Consider the following 18,709-nt stretch of genomic DNA (forward strand, 5'->3'; position numbering starts at 1 on the left):
TAGATGAAGTAATACCTTTAAATTGCTATACCTTCTTAAATTGAGAAGCGAGGTGAAAAGATGAGTAACAAAATTGAACGATCCAGTGCAATTTAACATCTCCAACGGACAAACTTTTAAGTTTATTTAATTTACTAAAAATCAAATATTTAATTTAAGAAACCATTTTATACGCAGTTTGATAGCCTAAATGTGTTGCTTTAATATTTTAATGCTCATATTTCTTTACGGTATATATTTTTCATTTAAAATGAAATTTTGTCCAAACTTTGCTCTATAAAAGTCAAAATTTCCCTCTTTAAATTTAATTTTCTCAATTATTTTTAAATCAAACCTTAAAATTATTTTACAAATTTAAAATAATTTATATTAGCAATGATCTAAAGAAGTAATAAGATGTTTTCATTAAGAAATAAATATAAATAAAAAATAAAAAAATAACGTGAGGTTATTGTTAGGGCCCTTGTGTTGTTATTCATTAACTATCAAGAGTATATACATACATGAAAAAGTCACATTTCAATTTAAATGAAGTAAAATAATAGTATGAAAACAAAAAGCGGTTTTATGCGATCAATTCACAATTTGCTAATATATTGTCGGATAAATTTCTACTCAAATCCTATATTAGTAATAATTTTATACTAAACTTACTTACCATACATATGTATATGTATACATCCATACATACATAGGTCCGTAGACAATGTAATTTTTATATTTACTCATATTCCGTTCCAACATACTTCCTCATAAATAATATGAATGCAATATACATATATACATATGTATTTGGATATTTGATAAATAATATTAAATTGGAATGAATGCTAACTACAGGCAAATTAAGAATTGTGACAAAATTACTTTTAGATATGTATTTATTATTTTTCGGTTAATTTATCATTATTTTGAATCTTCGTTTAATTGTATATCGTGGTCCTGAAAAGGACCGTTTTGTTTTTTTATATTTGATAGGAAAATTGTTTAACCGCCGAATCCATACAAGGTACGTCCTTGTCTCTTCAAAGCATATACAACATCCATTGCTGTAACTGTCTTCCTTTTAGCGTGTTCAGTATAGGTAACTGCATCACGGATAACATTCTCTAAAAATACTTTTAAGACTCCACGAGTTTCTTCATATATCAAACCAGATATACGTTTTACACCTCCACGACGAGCCAAACGCCGAATAGCAGGCTTAGTGATTCCCTGGATGTTATCACGTAAAACTTTACGATGACGCTTAGCACCACCTTTACCCAAGCCTTTTCCACCTTTGCCGCGACCAGTCATTTTTAACTTTTACACTTTTAACACTTTAACACTTTTACTAGCCGAACACTGCACGCTCTATAGATTTCTGGAGAACTAAGTTATTGCACGTGTATTTATACAAAAGTCAACAACTAACATTGTGACTTACCTATATACAGAAAATTTCATCTCTTTCTAACACATGAATATAGTTAAGACTTCATCCACCCCGATAATATGAACTTTTGAAACGTTCTGAAGTATTTTATTACTTGTGCACAAATTATTAGTGTGTGGTAAAATATATTAGTGCAGTGACTTTTCAGTTAAGGTGAAAATTAAATAAGTGCAGTGAAAAAAAATGGCTCGTACAAAACAAACAGCCCGTAAATCGACTGGTGGTAAAGCACCACGCAAGCAATTGGCAACCAAAGCAGCTCGTAAAAGTGCTCCGGCAACTGGTGGTGTAAAGAAACCTCATCGTTATCGCCCCGGTACAGTTGCATTACGAGAAATTCGTCGTTACCAAAAAAGTACTGAATTATTAATCCGAAAATTGCCATTCCAACGTTTGGTTCGAGAAATTGCTCAAGATTTCAAAACAGATTTACGTTTCCAAAGTTCTGCTGTTATGGCTCTACAGGAAGCAAGTGAAGCATATTTGGTTGGTCTGTTTGAGGATACAAATTTGTGCGCCATTCATGCAAAGGTCACAATTATGCCAAAAGATATTCAATTGGCCAGACGTATTCGTGGAGAACGTGCTTAATTGATTTGAAGAAGATAAATATCCAAACGGTCCTTTTCAGGACCACAATTGCTCAACGAAAGATCAAAATTTTACATATAATGATAAAAATAAATACTTAAACGGTCCTTTTCAGGACCACAATTTCTCAGCAAAAGATTAAAACTTTAAATCTTATGATATACTATGTATATGCTGTAGATAGAAATTAATTTACAAATTAAATTCCGAATAGAATCCACGGAACCTGTACATGTATACCACCATCAAGTTTTTTTCGCTACGAGTATTATCTACCTACTGTATTATACCGTACGCTGTCTCTCCAGATGACTTTACTTATACATTCATGAGTATGAATCTAATATTTGTTGTTGTTGTTATATGTGTATCGTATGCAACCAGTTTTATATAACGAATCAAGTTTTATTACTAATACATATGTAGTTTTTTTTGAAAGTAATATCAACCTCTTTGAATATAAAAGTTTGTCGTCCTGAAAAGGACGGTTTTATTCTTTTTTTTAGATAATATGTCTCTCCGAGATAGAAATTTATGCTTTTTTCTCAGTCTTCTTTGGTAAAAGTACAGCTTGAATATTTGGCAAAACACCACCTTGAGCAATAGTGACTCCAGATAATAGTTTATTCAATTCTTCATCATTACGGATGGCCAATTGTAAATGTCTTGGAATAATTCTTGTCTTTTTGTTATCACGGGCAGCATTACCAGCCAATTCAAGAACTTCAGCTGCCAAATATTCCATAACAGCAGCTAAATATACGGGAGCACCAGCACCAACACGTTCAGCATAATTGCCTTTGCGCAACAAACGGTGTATACGACCGACAGGAAATTGAAGACCAGCACGATTTGAACGCGACTTTGCCTTGCCCTTCACTTTACCACCTTTACCACGTCCAGACATTTTTAAATATAATTTAGTTAACACACGAAAAGGAAATATGAATCACTACAAGCTTGCACAATGTACACTGCACAATTCACTCACTTTATATAAATTCCTCCAACATACTAACGCTGCTTATATACTTTTTCATTTCACAGTTAAGGTGTATTGACATAACTTCGTGACTCGTCATCTTCACGTGCACCTTTAATCGACTTCGCGAATACTTTATATGAAAAAATGTACTTTAAAGCAACTGCTTTATTGTGAGTATAAAATTTATTTCGCAAAGTGTTAGTGAAAAAGTAAAGTGAGAAAAAACATGCCTCCTAAAACTAGTGGAAAAGCAGCAAAGAAGGCTGGTAAGGCCCAAAAAAATATTACTAAAAACGACAAGAAGAAGAAGCGCAAGAGGAAGGAAAGTTATGCTATTTACATTTATAAAGTGTTGAAGCAAGTACATCCTGATACTGGTATTTCATCAAAAGCCATGAGTATCATGAACAGTTTTGTAAATGATATTTTTGAGCGTATCGCTGCCGAAGCATCGCGTTTAGCTCATTACAATAAACGTTCAACTATCACTAGTCGCGAAATCCAAACTGCTGTACGTTTACTTTTGCCTGGTGAATTAGCCAAACATGCTGTGAGCGAAGGTACCAAAGCTGTCACTAAATACACAAGTTCCAAGTAATTTGTTCAAATGATTAAAAAAAAAATAGCAAAAAGGCCCTTTTCAGGGCCACAACATATAAATTAACAAAGAGATGATTTATGAGTATACAAACACAGTATATGTACTAGTAGATTTGGCCATGCGTTACTGTGGCACTGGTAATACTATCATAATAAACTATTCAATATAGTAAGCGTGGGCAATATGGTACACATGTTTTTTTTTGCAAATCTATTTAGTATAGGGTAATCTTAATTATGCCAGCAGCTGTGAAATTCCAAAGAAAATAAAATAAAATAAATATCTAATTGTCACCCTTTGTAAACGTACATTTTTTATTTATGAACTGTTTTACTTATAATGTAATTGAGATATAAACATGATATGTAATTTTTATTGTATACATTGAATGATATATATGAAAACACATAATACATATGTGCACAATCATCATCAATTCATTTAATAATTAAAATTATTTTAATGTTCTTGCTAAAAATCCATTTTTGATCGATATGTTAAACATTTTTGTAGCCCTGAAAAGGGCTTATTTTATTTCTTATTTGCCACATAGTTTTTTTTCTTTTACCTGGGCTTTACTTTTTAGATGGCGCTTTCTTGGCGACTGGCTTTTTATTGACCGCGGCTTTCTTGGTTTTAACACTAGGTGTTTTTGCTTTTAACGCCTTTGCTTTATTTGGAGTCGATTTAGCTTTAGCTGGTTTGGCTTTAACAGATCCAGTCTTTTTTGCATCCTTCGCTTTAGCCTTTTCACTTTTTTCTTCTCTGCTGTTTTCTTGCTAGCAACAGTTTTCTTCACTTTTTTCGCCACTTGCTTTCTTACCGCCAACTGCTGCCTTCTTCTTTGACGCCACACCATCTGCCGATTTCTTTTTGGGCTTCTTCTCAATGGATTTCACCGCTTTTGACTTCGATTTACCTTCACCAGATTTACTTGATTTATTGGCAGCCACTGATAATTTAAAAGAACCAGATGCACCCTTTCCTTTAGTTTGAATTAATTTACCACTAGTAACAGCAGATTTCAAATAACGCTTGATAAATGGTGCTAATTTTTGAGCATCACATTTGTATGTAGCACTGATGTACTTTTTAATAGCTAAAAGTGATGAGCCACCACGTTCTTTTAAATTCTTAATTGATGCATCAACCATTTGTTGAGTTGGTGGATGAGTAGGAGCGACTGAAGGCTTTTTTGGCTTAACAGCTTTTTTAGCAGCAACTTTTTTCTCAGAAATAGCAGAAGATCCGGCTACCGGAGAATTAACATTCGTAACAGCAATTGCTTCAGACATTTTCACTTTTATAAACTTTTATTTTGTATTTATTAAATACACACTTTACGCACTAATTTATAGATGAAGTAATACCTTTAAATTGCTATACCTTCTTAAATTGAGAAGCGAGGTGAAAAGATGAGTAACAAAATTGAACGATCCAGTGCAATTTAACATCTCCAACGGACAAACTTTTAAGTTTATTTAATTTACTAAAAATCAAATATTTAATTTAAGAAACCATTTTATACGCAGTTTGATAGCCTAAATGTGTTGCTTTAATATTTTAATGCTCATATTTCTTTACGGTATATATTTTTCATTTAAAATGAAATTTTGTCCAAACTTTGCTCTATAAAAGTCAAAATTTCCCTCTTTAAATTTAATTTTCTCAATTATTTTTAAATCAAACCTTAAAATTATTTTACAAATTTAAAATAATTTATATTAGCAATGATCTAAAGAAGTAATAAGATGTTTTCATTAAGAAATAAATATAAATAAAAAATAAAAAAATAACGTGAGGTTATTGTTAGGGCCCTTGTGTTGTTATTCATTAACTATCAAGAGTATATACATGAAAAAGTCACATTTCAATTTAAATGAAGTAAAATAATAGTATGAAAACAAAAAGCGGTTTTATGCGATCAATTCACAATTTGCTAATATATTGTCGGATAAATTTCTACTCAAATCCTATATTAGTAATAATTTTATACTAAACTTACTTACCATACATATGTATATGTATACATCCATACATACATAGGTCCGTAGACAATGTAATTTTTATATTTACTCATATTCCGTTCCAACATACTTCCTCATAAATAATATGAATGCAATATACATATATACATATGTATTTGGATATTTGATAAATAATATTAAATTGGAATGAATGCTAACTACAGGCAAATTAAGAATTGTGACAAAATTACTTTTAGATATGTATTTATTATTTTTCGGTTAATTTATCATTATTTTGAATCTTCGTTTAATTGTATATCGTGGTCCTGAAAAGGACCGTTTTATATTTGATAGGAAAATTGTTTAACCGCCGAATCCATACAAGGTACGTCCTTGTCTCTTCAAAGCATATACAACATCCATTGCTGTAACTGTCTTCCTTTTAGCGTGTTCAGTATAGGTAACTGCATCACGGATAACATTCTCTAAAAATACTTTTAAGACTCCACGAGTTTCTTCATATATCAAACCAGATATACGTTTTACACCTCCACGACGAGCCAAACGCCGAATAGCAGGCTTAGTGATTCCCTGGATGTTATCACGTAAAACTTTACGATGACGCTTAGCACCACCTTTACCCAAGCCTTTTCCACCTTTGCCGCGACCAGTCATTTTTAACTTTTACACTTTTAACACTTTAACACTTTTACTAGCCGAACACTGCACGCTCTATAGATTTCTGGAGAACTAAGTTATTGCACGTGTATTTATACAAAAGTCAACAACTAACATTGTGACTTACCTATATACAGAAAATTTCATCTCTTTCTAACACATGAATATAGTTAAGACTTCATCCACCCCGATAATATGAACTTTTGAAGTAATATGAACGTTCTGAAGTATTTTATTACTTGTGCACAAATTATTAGTGTGTGGTAAAATATATTAGTGCAGTGACTTTTCAGTTAAGGTGAAAATTAAATAAGTGCAGTGAAAAAAAATGGCTCGTACAAAACAAACAGCCCGTAAATCGACTGGTGGTAAAGCACCACGCAAGCAATTGGCAACCAAAGCAGCTCGTAAAAGTGCTCCGGCAACTGGTGGTGTAAAGAAACCTCATCGTTATCGCCCCGGTACAGTTGCATTACGAGAAATTCGTCGTTACCAAAAAGTACTGAATTATTAATCCGAAAATTGCCATTCCAACGTTTGGTTCGAGAAATTGCTCAAGATTTCAAAACAGATTTACGTTTCCAAAGTTCTGCTGTTATGGCTCTACAGGAAGCAAGTGAAGCATATTTGGTTGGTCTGTTTGAGGATACAAATTTGTGCGCCATTCATGCAAAGCGTGTCACAATTATGCCAAAAGATATTCAATTGGCCAGACGTATTCGTGGAGAACGTGCTTAATTGATTTGAAGAAGATAAATATCCAAACGGTCCTTTTCAGGACCACAATTGCTCAACGAAAGATCAAAATTTTACATATAATGATAAAAATAAATACTTAAACGGTCCTTTTCAGGACCACAATTTCTCAGCAAAAGATTAAAACTTTAAATCTTATGATATACTATGTATATGCTGTAGATAGAAATTAATTTACAAATTAAATTCCGAATAGAATCCACGGAACCTGTACATGTATACCACCATCAAGTTTTTTTCGCTACGAGTATTATCTACCTACTGTATTATACCGTACGCTGTCTCTCCAGATGACTTTACTTATACATTCATGAGTATGAATCTAATATTTGTTGTTGTTGTTATATGTGTATCGTATGCAACCAGTTTTATATAACGAATCAAGTTTTATTACTAATACATATGTAGTTTTTTTTGAAAGTAATATCAACCTCTTTGAATATAAAAGTTTGTCGTCCTGAAAAGGACGGTTTTTTTCTTTTTTTTAGATATATGCTGTCTCTCCGAGATGATTAAATTTTCTTTGAAAAGTACACTTATATTTTTCACCTGAATTTGTTACTATGAATAAAAGTTTAAAAAATTTGTTGCCAATTGTTGTTATATGTCTTTTTGTTAAGTATTCAAAATTGATAATATTATAAACGAAATATATCTACATATATGAAGCATAATGCCTTTGCAAGTTTTTATACATTCATTCTTAAAAGGAAGACAGTTTTTAAATATTTTTATCAAGGACATCCATGAATCACTTGTATGGATTGTTAAACAATTTTCCTATTATCAAATTAAAAACAAAACGGTTTCAGGACCACGATATACAATTAAACGGAAGATTCAAAATAGTGATAAATTGAGAAAAATCTTAAATACATATTAAAAGTAATTTTGTCACAATTCTTCTGTTGAAAAAGATTCATATAATTTAATATTATTTATCAAATATTTTGAGTATAAATGTATATTGCATTTAATATTATTTAAAATATATGGAAAACAGGAATATGAATACATATAAAATATTTGACATTTATGGCTATAAAAGTTATTCTAATATTAGCAACAGTTTTTCACTTTTTTTTCGCCATCTGTTTTCTTATGCTAATATAAATTATTTTAAATTTGTAAAATAATTTTAAGGTTTGATTTAAAAATAATTGAGAAAATTAAATTTAAAGAGGGAAATTTTGACTTTTATAGAGCAAAGTTTGGACAAAATTTCATTTTAAATGAAAAATATATACCGTAAAGAAATATGAGCATTAAAATATTAAAGCAACACATTTAGGCTATCAAACTGCGTATAAAATGGTGTCTTAAATTAAATATTTGATTTTTAGTAAATTAAATAAACTTAAAAGTTGGTCCGTTGGAGATGTTAAATTGCACTGGATCGTTCAATTTTGTTACTCATCTTTTCACCTCGCTTCTCAATTTAAGAAGGTATAGCAATTTAAAGGTATTACTTCATCTATAAATTAGTGCGTAAAGTGTGTATTTAATAAATACAAAATAAAAGTTTATAAAAGTGAAAATGTCTGAAGCAATTGCTGTTACGAATGTTAATTCTCCGGTAGCCGGATCTTCTGCTATTTCTGAGAAAAAAGTTGCTGCTAAAAAAGCTGTTAAGCCAAAAAAGCCTTCAGTCGCTCCTACTCATCCACCAACTCAACAAATGGTTGATGCATCAATTAAGAATTTAAAAGAACGTGGTGGCTCATCACTTTTAGCTATTAAAAAGTACATCAGTGCTACATACAAATGTGATGCTCAAAAATTAGCACCATTTATCAAGCGTTATTTGAAATCTGCTGTTACTAGTGGTAAATTAATTCAAACTAAAGGAAAGGGTGCATCTGGTTCTTTTAAATTATCAGTGGCTGCCAATAAATCAAGTAAATCTGGTGAAGGTAAATCGAAGTCAAAAGCGGTGAAATCCATTGAGAAGAAGCCCAAAAAGAAATCGGCAGATGGTGTGGCGTCAAAGAAGAAGGCAGCAGTTGGCGGTAAGAAAGCAAGTGGCGAAAAAAGTGAAGAAAACTGTTGCTAGCAAGAAAACAGCAGAGAAGAAAAAAAGTGAAAAGGCTAAAGCGAAGGATGCAAAAAAGACTGGATCTGTTAAAGCCAAACCAGCTAAAGCTAAATCGACTCCAAATAAAGCAAAGGCGTTAAAAGCAAAAACACCTAGTGTTAAAACCAAGAAAGCCGCGGTCAATAAAAAGCCAGTCGCCAAGAAAGCGCCATCTAAAAAGTAAAGCCCAGGTAAAAGAAAAAAAACTATGTGGCAAATAAGAAATAAAATAAGCCCTTTTCAGGGCTACAAAAATGTTTAACATATCGATCAAAAATGGATTTTTAGCAAGAACATTATTAAAATAATTTTAATTATTAAATGAATTGATGATGATTGTGCACATATGTATTATGTGTTTTCATATATATCATTCAATGTATACAATAAAAATTACATATCATGTTTATATCTCAATTACATTATAAGTAAAACAGTTCATAAATAAAAAATGTACGTTTACAAAGGGTGACAATTAGATATTTATTTTATTTTATTTTCTTTGGAATTTCACAGCTGCTGGCATAATTAAGATTACCCTATACTAAATAGATTTGCAAAAAAAAAAAAACATGTGTACCATATTGCCCACGCTTACTCTATATTGAATAGTTTATTATGATAGTATTACCAGTGCCACAGTAACGCATGGCCAAATCTACTAGTACATATACTGTGTTTGTATACTCATAAATCATCTCTTTGTTAATTTATATGTTGTGGCCCTGAAAAGGGCCTTTTTGCTATTTTTTTTTTAATCATTTGAACAAATTACTTGGAACTTGTGTATTTAGTGACAGCTTTGGTACCTTCGCTCACAGCATGTTTGGCTAATTCACCAGGCAAAAGTAAACGTACAGCAGTTTGGATTTCGCGACTAGTGATAGTTGAACGTTTATTGTAATGAGCTAAACGCGATGCTTCGGCAGCGATACGCTCAAAAATATCATTTACAAAACTGTTCATGATACTCATGGCTTTTGATGAAATACCAGTATCAGGATGTACTTGCTTCAACACTTTATAAATGTAAATAGCATAACTTTCCTTCCTCTTGCGCTTCTTCTTCTTGTCGTTTTTAGTAATATTTTTTTGGGCCTTACCAGCCTTCTTTGCTGCTTTTCCACTAGTTTTAGGAGGCATGTTTTTTCTCACTTTACTTTTTCACTAACACTTTGCGAAATAAATTTTATACTCACAATAAAGCAGTTGCTTTAAAGTACATTTTTTCATATAAAGTATTCGCGAAGTCGATTAAAGGTGCACGTGAAGATGACGAGTCACGAAGTTATGTCAATACACCTTAACTGTGAAATGAAAAAGTATATAAGCAGCGTTAGTATGTTGGAGGAATTTATATAAAGTGAGTGAATTGTGCAGTGTACATTGTGCAAGCTTGTAGTGATTCATATTTCCTTTTCGTGTGTTAACTAAATTATATTTAAAAATGTCTGGACGTGGTAAAGGTGGTAAAGTGAAGGGCAAGGCAAAGTCGCGTTCAAATCGTGCTGGTCTTCAATTTCCTGTCGGTCGTATACACCGTTTGTTGCGCAAAGGCAATTATGCTGAACGTGTTGGTGCTGGTGCTCCCGTATATTTAGCTGCTGTTATGGAATATTTGGCAGCTGAAGTTCTTGAATTGGCTGGTAATGCTGCCCGTGATAACAAAAAGACAAGAATTATTCCAAGACATTTACAATTGGCCATCCGTAATGATGAAGAATTGAATAAACTATTATCTGGAGTCACTATTGCTCAAGGTGGTGTTTTGCCAAATATTCAAGCTGTACTTACCAAAGAAGACTGAGAAAAAAGCATAAATTTCTATCTCGGAGAGACATATTATCTAAAAAAAAGAATAAAACCGTCCTTTTCAGGACGACAAACTTTTATATTCAAAGAGGTTGATATTACTTTCAAAAAAAAACTACATATGTATTAGTAATAAAACTTGATTCGTTATATAAAACTGGTTGCATACGATACACATATAACAACAACAACAAATATTAGATTCATACTCATGAATGTATAAGTAAAGTCATCTGGAGAGACAGCGTACGGTATAATACAGTAGGTAGATAATACTCGTAGCGAAAAAAACTTGATGGTGGTATACATGTACAGGTTCCGTGGATTCTATTCGGAATTTAATTTGTAAATTAATTTCTATCTACAGCATATACATAGTATATCATAAGATTTAAAGTTTTAATCTTTTGCTGAGAAATTGTGGTCCTGAAAAGGACCGTTTAAGTATTTATTTTTATCATTATATGTAAAATTTTGATCTTTCGTTGAGCAATTGTGGTCCTGAAAAGGACCGTTTGGATATTTATCTTCTTCAAATCAATTAAGCACGTTCTCCACGAATACGTCTGGCCAATTGAATATCTTTTGGCATAATTGTGACACGCTTTGCATGAATGGCGCACAAATTTGTATCCTCAAACAGACCAACCAAATATGCTTCACTTGCTTCCTGTAGAGCCATAACAGCAGAACTTTGGAAACGTAAATCTGTTTTGAAATCTTGAGCAATTTCTCGAACCAAACGTTGGAATGGCAATTTTCGGATTAATAATTCAGTACTTTTTTGGTAACGACGAATTTCTCGTAATGCAACTGTACCGGGGCGATAACGATGAGGTTTCTTTACACCACCAGTTGCCGGAGCACTTTTACGAGCTGCTTTGGTTGCCAATTGCTTGCGTGGTGCTTTACCACCAGTCGATTTACGGGCTGTTTGTTTTGTACGAGCCATTTTTTTTTTTCACTGCACTTATTTAATTTTCACCTTAACTGAAAAGTCACTGCACTAATATATTTTACCACACACTAATAATTTGTGCACAAGTAATAAAATACTTCAGAACGTTTCAAAAGTTCATATTATCGGGGTGGATGAAGTCTTAACTATATTCATGTGTTAGAAAGAGATGAAATTTTCTGTATATAGGTAAGTCACAATGTTAGTTGTTGACTTTTGTATAAATACACGTGCAATAACTTAGTTCTCCAGAAATCTATAGAGCGTGCAGTGTTCGGCTAGTAAAAGTGTTAAAGTGTTAAAAGTGTAAAAGTTAAAAATGACTGGTCGCGGCAAAGGTGGAAAAGGCTTGGGTAAAGGTGGTGCTAAGCGTCATCGTAAAGTTTTACGTGATAACATCCAGGGAATCACTAAGCCTGCTATTCGGCGTTTGGCTCGTCGTGGAGGTGTAAAACGTATATCTGGTTTGATATATGAAGAAACTCGTGGAGTCTTAAAAGTATTTTTAGAGAATGTTATCCGTGATGCAGTTACCTATACTGAACACGCTAAAAGGAAGACAGTTACAGCAATGGATGTTGTATATGCTTTGAAGAGACAAGGACGTACCTTGTATGGATTCGGCGGTTAAACAATTTTCCTATCAAATATAAAAAAAAAACAAAACGGTCCTTTTCAGGACCACGATATACAATTAAACGAAGATTCAAAATAATGATAAATTAACCGAAAAATAATAAATACATATCTAAAAGTAATTTTGTCACAATTCTTAATTTGCCTGTAGTTAGCATTCATTCCAATTTAATATTATTTATCAAATATCCAAATACATATGTATATATGTATATTGCATTCATATTATTTATGAGGAAGTATGTTGGAACGGAATATGAGTAAATATAAAAATTACATTGTCTACGGACCTATGTATGTATGGATGTATACATATACATATGTATGGTAAGTAAGTTTAGTATAAAATTATTACTAATATAGGATTTGAGTAGAAATTTATCCGACAATATATTAGCAAATTGTGAATTGATCGCATAAAACCGCTTTTTGTTTTCATACTATTATTTTACTTCATTTAAATTGAAATGTGACTTTTTCATGTATATACTCTTGATAGTTAATGAATAACAACACAAGGGCCCTAACAATAACCTCACGTTATTTTTTTATTTTTTATTTATATTTATTTCTTAATGAAAACATCTTATTACTTCTTTAGATCATTGCTAATATAAATTATTTTAAATTTGTAAAATAATTTTAAGGTTTGATTTAAAAATAATTGAGAAAATTAAATTTAAAGAGGGAAATTTTGACTTTTATAGAGCAAAGTTTGGACAAAATTTCATTTTAAATGAAAAATATATACCGTAAAGAAATATGAGCATTAAAATATTAAAGCAACACATTTAGGCTATCAAACTGCGTATAAAATGGTTTCTTAAATTAAATATTTGATTTTTAGTAAATTAAATAAACTTAAAACTTGCACTGGATCGTTCAATTTTGTTACTCATCTTTTCACCTCGCTTCTCAATTTAAGAAGGTATAGCAATTTAAAGGTATTACTTCATCTATAAATTAGTGCGTAAAGTGTGTATTTAATAAATACAAAATAAAAGTTTATAAAAGTGAAAATGTCTGAAGCAATTGCTGTTACGAATGTTAATTCTCCGGTAGCCGGATCTTCTGCTATTTCTGAGAAAAAAGTTGCTGCTAAAAAAGCTGTTAAGCCAAAAAAGCCTTCAGTCGCTCCTACTCATCCACCAACTCAACAAATGGTTGATGCATCAATTAAGAATTTAAAAGAACGTGGTGGCTCATCACTTTTAGCTATTAAAAAGTACATCAGTGCTACATACAAATGTGATGCTCAAAAATTAGCACCATTTATCAAGCGTTATTTGAAATCTGCTGTTACTAGTGGTAAATTAATTCAAACTAAAGGAAAGGGTGCATCTGGTTCTTTTAAATTATCAGTGGCTGCCAATAAATCAAGTAAATCTGGTGAAGGTAAATCGAAGTCAAAAGCGGTGAAATCCATTGAGAAGAAGCCCAAAAAGAAATCGGCAGATGGTGTGGCGTCAAAGAAGAAGGCAGCAGTTGGCGGTAAGAAAGCAAGTGGCGAAAAAAAAGTGAAGAAAACTGTTGCTAGCAAGAAAACAGCAGAGAAGAAAAAAGTGAAAAGGCTAAAGCGAAGGATGCAAAAAAGACTGGATCTGTTAAAGCCAAACCAGCTAAAGCTAAATCGACTCCAAATAAAGCAAAGGCGTTAAAAGCAAAAACACCTAGTGTTAAAACCAAGAAAGCCGCGGTCAATAAAAAGCCAGTCGCCAAGAAAGCGCCATCTAAAAAGTAAAGCCCAGGTAAAAGAAAAAAAACTATGTGGCAAATAAGAAATAAAATAAGCCCTTTTCAGGGCTACAAAAATGTTTAACATATCGATCAAAAATGGATTTTTAGCAAGAACATTAAAATAATTTTAATTATTAAATGAATTGATGATGATTGTGCACATATGTATTATGTGTTTTCATATATATCATTCAATGTATACAATAAAAATTACATATCATGTTTATATCTCAATTACATTATAAGTAAAACAGTTCATAAATAAAAAATGTACGTTTACAAAGGGTGACAATTAGATATTTATTTTATTTTATTTTCTTTGGAATTTCACAGCTGCTGGCATAATTAAGATTACCCTATACTAAATAGATTTGCAAAAAAAATGTGTACCATATTGCCCACGCTTACTCTATATTGAATAGTTTATTATGATAGTATTACCAGTGCCACAGTAACGCATGGCCAAATCTACTAGTACATATACTGTGTTTGTATACTCATAAATCATCTCTTTGTTAATTTATATGTTGTGGCCCTGAAAAGGGCCTTTTTGCTATTTTTTTTTTAATCATTTGAACAAATTACTTGGAACTTGTGTATTTAGTGACAGCTTTGGTACCTTCGCTCACAGCAGCATGTTTGGCTAATTCACCAGGCAAAAGTAAACGTACAGCAGTTTGGATTTCGCGACTAGTGATAGTTGAACGTTTATTGTAATGAGCTAAACGCGATGCTTCGGCAGCGATACGCTCAAAAATATCATTTACAAAACTGTTCATGATACTCATGGCTTTTGATGAAATACCAGTATCAGGATGTACTTGCTTCAACACTTTATAAATGTAAATAGCATAACTTTCCTTCCTCTTGCGCTTCTTCTTCTTGTCGTTTTTAGTAATATTTTTTTGGGCCTTACCAGCCTTCTTTGCTGCTTTTCCACTAGTTTTAGGAGGCATGTTTTTTCTCACTTTACTTTTTCACTAACACTTTGCGAAATAAATTTTATACTCACAATAAAGCAGTTGCTTTAAAGTACATTTTTTCATATAAAGTATTCGCGAAGTCGATTAAAGGTGCACGTGAAGATGACGAGTCACGAAGTTATGTCAATACACCTTAACTGTGAAATGAAAAAGTATATAAGCAGCGTTAGTATGTTGGAGGAATTTATATAAAGTGAGTGAATTGTGCAGTGTACATTGTGCAAGCTTGTAGTGATTCATATTTCCTTTTCGTGTGTTAACTAAAATTATATTTAAAAATGTCTGGACGTGGTAAAGGTGGTAAAGTGAAGGGCAAGGCAAAGTCGCGTTCAAATCGTGCTGGTCTTCAATTTCCTGTCGGTCGTATACACCGTTTGTTGCGCAAAGGCAATTATGCTGAACGTGTTGGTGCTGGTGCTCCCGTATATTTAGCTGCTGTTATGGAATATTTGGCAGCTGAAGTTCTTGAATTGGCTGGTAATGCTGCCCGTGATAACAAAAAGACAAGAATTATTCCAAGACATTTACAATTGGCCATCCGTAATGATGAAGAATTGAATAAACTATTATCTGGAGTCACTATTGCTCAAGGTGGTGTTTTGCCAAATATTCAAGCTGTACTTTTACCAAAGAAGACTGAGAAAGCATAAATTTCTATCTCGGAGAGACATATTATCTAAAAAAAAGAATAAAACCGTCCTTTTCAGGACGACAAACTTTTATATTCAAAGAGGTTGATATTACTTTCAAAAAAAACTACATATGTATTAGTAATAAAACTTGATTCGTTATATAAAACTGGTTGCATACGATACACATATAACAACAACAACAAATATTAGATTCATACTCATGAATGTATAAGTAAAGTCATCTGGAGAGACAGCGTACGGTATAATACAGTAGGTAGATAATACTCGTAGCGAAAAAAACTTGATGGTGGTATACATGTACAGGTTCCGTGGATTCTATTCGGAATTTAATTTGTAAATTAATTTCTATCTACAGCATATACATAGTATATCATAAGATTTAAAGTTTTAATCTTTTGCTGAGAAATTGTGGTCCTGAAAAGGACCGTTTAAGTATTTATTTTTATCATTATATGTAAAATTTTGATCTTTCGTTGAGCAATTGTGGTCCTGAAAAGGACCGTTTGGATATTTATCTTCTTCAAATCAATTAAGCACGTTCTCCACGAATACGTCTGGCCAATTGAATATCTTTTGGCATAATTGTGACACGCTTTGCATGAATGGCGCACAAATTTGTATCCTCAAACAGACCAACCAAATATGCTTCACTTGCTTCCTGTAGAGCCATAACAGCAGAACTTTGGAAACGTAAATCTGTTTTGAAATCTTGAGCAATTTCTCGAACCAAACGTTGGAATGGCAATTTTCGGATTAATAATTCAGTACTTTTTTGGTAACGACGAATTTCTCGTAATGCAACTGTACCGGGGCGATAACGATGAGGTTTCTTTACACCACCAGTTGCCGGAGCACTTTTACGAGCTGCTTTGGTTGCCAATTGCTTGCGTGGTGCTTTACCACCAGTCGATTTACGGGCTGTTTGTTTTGTACGAGCCATTTTTTTTCACTGCACTTATTTAATTTTCACCTTAACTGAAAAGTCACTGCACTAATATATTTTACCACACACTAATAATTTGTGCACAAGTAATAAAATACTTCAGAACGTTTCAAAAGTTCATATTATCGGGGTGGATGAAGTCTTAACTATATTCATGTGTTAGAAAGAGATGAAATTTTCTGTATATAGGTAAGTCACAATGTTAGTTGTTGACTTTTGTATAAATACACGTGCAATAACTTAGTTCTCCAGAAATCTATAGAGCGTGCAGTGTTCGGCTAGTAAAAGTGTTAAAGTGTTAAAAGTGTAAAAGTTAAAAATGACTGGTCGCGGCAAAGGTGGAAAAGGCTTGGGTAAAGGTGGTGCTAAGCGTCATCGTAAAGTTTTACGTGATAACATCCAGGGAATCACTAAGCCTGCTATTCGGCGTTTGGCTCGTCGTGGAGGTGTAAAACGTATATCTGGTTTGATATATGAAGAAACTCGTGGAGTCTTAAAAGTATTTTTAGAGAATGTTATCCGTGATGCAGTTACCTATACTGAACACGCTAAAAGGAAGACAGTTACAGCAATGGATGTTGTATATGCTTTGAAGAGACAAGGACGTACCTTGTATGGATTCGGCGGTTAAACAATTTTCCTATCAAATATAAAAAAAAACAAAACGGTCCTTTTCAGGACCACGATATACAATTAAACGAAGATTCAAAATAATGATAAATTAACCGAAAAATAATAAATACATATCTAAAAGTAATTTTGTCACAATTCTTAATTTGCCTGTAGTTAGCATTCATTCCAATTTAATATTATTTATCAAATATCCAAATACATATGTATATATGTATATTGCATTCATATTATTTATGAGGAAGTATGTTGGAACGGAATATGAGTAAATATAAAAATTACATTGTCTACGGACCTATGTATGTATGGATGTATACATATACATATGTATGGTAAGTAAGTTTAGTATAAAATTATTACTAATATAGGATTTGAGTAGAAATTTATCCGACAATATATTAGCAAATTGTGAATTGATCGCATAAAACCGCTTTTTGTTTTCATACTATTATTTTACTTCATTTAAATTGAAATGTGACTTTTTCATGTATATACTCTTGATAGTTAATGAATAACAACACAAGGGCCCTAACAATAACCTCACGTTATTTTTTTTTATTTTTTATTTATATTTATTTCTTAATGAAAACATCTTATTACTTCTTTAGATCATTGCTAATATAAATTATTTTAAATTTGTAAAATAATTTTAAGGTTTGATTTAAAAATAATTGAGAAAATTAAATTTAAAGAGGGAAATTTTGACTTTTATAGAGCAAAGTTTGGACAAAATTTCATTTTAAATGAAAAATATATACCGTAAAGAAATATGAGCATTAAAATATTAAAGCAACACATTTAGGCTATCAAACTGCGTATAAAATGGTTTCTTAAATTAAATATTTGATTTTTAGTAAATTAAATAAACTTAAAAGTTTGTCCGTTGGAGATGTTAAATTGCACTGGATCGTTCAATTTTGTTACTCATCTTTTCACCTCGCTTCTCAATTTAAGAAGGTATAGCAATTTAAAGGTATTACTTCATCTATAAATTAGTGCGTAAAGTGTGTATTTAATAAATACAAAATAAAAGTTTATAAAAGTGAAAATGTCTGAAGCAATTGCTGTTACGAATGTTAATTCTCCGGTAGCCGGATCTTCTGCTATTTCTGAGAAAAAAGTTGCTGCTAAAAAAGCTGTTAAGCCAAAAAAGCCTTCAGTCGCTCCTACTCATCCACCAACTCAACAAATGGTTGATGCATCAATTAAGAATTTAAAAGAACGTGGTGGCTCATCACTTTTAGCTATTAAAAAGTACATCAGTGCT

At 32.0% G+C, this 18,709-nt stretch overlaps 13 protein-coding genes and 4 pseudogenes across 13 annotated transcripts; 9 read left to right on the forward strand and 8 right to left on the reverse strand.

The window, feature by feature from the left end:
* Nucleotides 1-978: 978 nt before the first annotated feature.
* LOC126766842 (histone H4) lies at nucleotides 979-1,370 on the reverse strand. Its single transcript, XM_050484535.1, has one exon. The coding sequence runs from the start codon at nucleotides 1,297-1,299 to the stop codon at nucleotides 988-990; it is 312 nt and encodes a 103-aa protein (XP_050340492.1). The 5' UTR covers nucleotides 1,300-1,370; the 3' UTR covers nucleotides 979-987.
* A 182-nt stretch (nucleotides 1,371-1,552) lies between these two features.
* On the forward strand, nucleotides 1,553-2,071 carry LOC126766832 (histone H3-like). The gene has a single exon (XM_050484525.1). The coding sequence runs from the start codon at nucleotides 1,622-1,624 to the stop codon at nucleotides 2,027-2,029; it is 408 nt and encodes a 135-aa protein (XP_050340482.1). The 5' UTR covers nucleotides 1,553-1,621; the 3' UTR covers nucleotides 2,030-2,071.
* Nucleotides 2,072-2,505: 434 nt separating this feature from the next.
* On the reverse strand, nucleotides 2,506-3,026 carry LOC126766833 (histone H2A). The gene has a single exon (XM_050484526.1). It carries the CDS (start codon nucleotides 2,934-2,936, stop codon nucleotides 2,562-2,564), a length of 375 nt encoding a protein of 124 aa, XP_050340483.1. The 5' UTR covers nucleotides 2,937-3,026; the 3' UTR covers nucleotides 2,506-2,561.
* Nucleotides 3,027-3,195: 169 nt separating this feature from the next.
* Nucleotides 3,196-3,657, forward strand: LOC126766837 (histone H2B). Its single transcript, XM_050484530.1, has one exon. It carries the CDS (start codon nucleotides 3,241-3,243, stop codon nucleotides 3,610-3,612), a length of 372 nt encoding a protein of 123 aa, XP_050340487.1. The 5' UTR covers nucleotides 3,196-3,240; the 3' UTR covers nucleotides 3,613-3,657.
* Nucleotides 3,658-4,131: 474 nt separating this feature from the next.
* On the reverse strand, nucleotides 4,132-4,960 carry LOC126766828 (histone H1-like; annotated as a pseudogene).
* A 976-nt stretch (nucleotides 4,961-5,936) lies between these two features.
* On the reverse strand, nucleotides 5,937-6,327 carry LOC126766843 (histone H4). Its single transcript, XM_050484536.1, has one exon. It carries the CDS (start codon nucleotides 6,255-6,257, stop codon nucleotides 5,946-5,948), a length of 312 nt encoding a protein of 103 aa, XP_050340493.1. The 5' UTR covers nucleotides 6,258-6,327; the 3' UTR covers nucleotides 5,937-5,945.
* Nucleotides 6,328-6,524: 197 nt separating this feature from the next.
* On the forward strand, nucleotides 6,525-7,040 carry LOC126766831 (histone H3-like; annotated as a pseudogene).
* A 1,458-nt stretch (nucleotides 7,041-8,498) lies between these two features.
* On the forward strand, nucleotides 8,499-9,333 carry LOC126766826 (histone H1-like; annotated as a pseudogene).
* Nucleotides 9,334-9,816: 483 nt separating this feature from the next.
* On the reverse strand, nucleotides 9,817-10,277 carry LOC126766836 (histone H2B). The gene has a single exon (XM_050484529.1). It carries the CDS (start codon nucleotides 10,231-10,233, stop codon nucleotides 9,862-9,864), a length of 372 nt encoding a protein of 123 aa, XP_050340486.1. The 5' UTR covers nucleotides 10,234-10,277; the 3' UTR covers nucleotides 9,817-9,861.
* A 169-nt stretch (nucleotides 10,278-10,446) lies between these two features.
* Nucleotides 10,447-10,966, forward strand: LOC126766839 (histone H2A-like). The gene has a single exon (XM_050484531.1). It carries the CDS (start codon nucleotides 10,538-10,540, stop codon nucleotides 10,895-10,897), a length of 360 nt encoding a protein of 119 aa, XP_050340488.1. The 5' UTR covers nucleotides 10,447-10,537; the 3' UTR covers nucleotides 10,898-10,966.
* A 435-nt stretch (nucleotides 10,967-11,401) lies between these two features.
* On the reverse strand, nucleotides 11,402-11,857 carry LOC126766830 (histone H3). The gene has a single exon (XM_050484523.1). It carries the CDS (start codon nucleotides 11,852-11,854, stop codon nucleotides 11,444-11,446), a length of 411 nt encoding a protein of 136 aa, XP_050340480.1. The 5' UTR covers nucleotides 11,855-11,857; the 3' UTR covers nucleotides 11,402-11,443.
* A 249-nt stretch (nucleotides 11,858-12,106) lies between these two features.
* On the forward strand, nucleotides 12,107-12,539 carry LOC126766840 (histone H4). The gene has a single exon (XM_050484532.1). It carries the CDS (start codon nucleotides 12,180-12,182, stop codon nucleotides 12,489-12,491), a length of 312 nt encoding a protein of 103 aa, XP_050340489.1. The 5' UTR covers nucleotides 12,107-12,179; the 3' UTR covers nucleotides 12,492-12,539.
* Nucleotides 12,540-13,465: 926 nt separating this feature from the next.
* On the forward strand, nucleotides 13,466-14,296 carry LOC126766825 (histone H1-like; annotated as a pseudogene).
* Nucleotides 14,297-14,769: 473 nt separating this feature from the next.
* Nucleotides 14,770-15,237, reverse strand: LOC126766834 (histone H2B-like). Its single transcript, XM_050484527.1, has one exon. It carries the CDS (start codon nucleotides 15,187-15,189, stop codon nucleotides 14,815-14,817), a length of 375 nt encoding a protein of 124 aa, XP_050340484.1. The 5' UTR covers nucleotides 15,190-15,237; the 3' UTR covers nucleotides 14,770-14,814.
* Nucleotides 15,238-15,464: 227 nt separating this feature from the next.
* Nucleotides 15,465-15,932, forward strand: LOC126766835 (histone H2A-like). The gene has a single exon (XM_050484528.1). It carries the CDS (start codon nucleotides 15,495-15,497, stop codon nucleotides 15,864-15,866), a length of 372 nt encoding a protein of 123 aa, XP_050340485.1. The 5' UTR covers nucleotides 15,465-15,494; the 3' UTR covers nucleotides 15,867-15,932.
* A 424-nt stretch (nucleotides 15,933-16,356) lies between these two features.
* On the reverse strand, nucleotides 16,357-16,876 carry LOC126766829 (histone H3). The gene has a single exon (XM_050484522.1). It carries the CDS (start codon nucleotides 16,807-16,809, stop codon nucleotides 16,399-16,401), a length of 411 nt encoding a protein of 136 aa, XP_050340479.1. The 5' UTR covers nucleotides 16,810-16,876; the 3' UTR covers nucleotides 16,357-16,398.
* Nucleotides 16,877-17,059: 183 nt separating this feature from the next.
* Nucleotides 17,060-17,452, forward strand: LOC126766841 (histone H4). The gene has a single exon (XM_050484533.1). The coding sequence runs from the start codon at nucleotides 17,132-17,134 to the stop codon at nucleotides 17,441-17,443; it is 312 nt and encodes a 103-aa protein (XP_050340490.1). The 5' UTR covers nucleotides 17,060-17,131; the 3' UTR covers nucleotides 17,444-17,452.
* Nucleotides 17,453-18,709: the final 1,257 nt, after the last annotated feature.

Source organism: Bactrocera neohumeralis, unplaced genomic scaffold (genome assembly GCF_024586455.1).
Source record: "Bactrocera neohumeralis isolate Rockhampton unplaced genomic scaffold, APGP_CSIRO_Bneo_wtdbg2-racon-allhic-juicebox.fasta_v2 ctg2629, whole genome shotgun sequence".
In the NCBI taxonomy this organism is placed as follows: Eukaryota; Metazoa; Arthropoda; class Insecta; order Diptera; family Tephritidae; genus Bactrocera; species Bactrocera neohumeralis.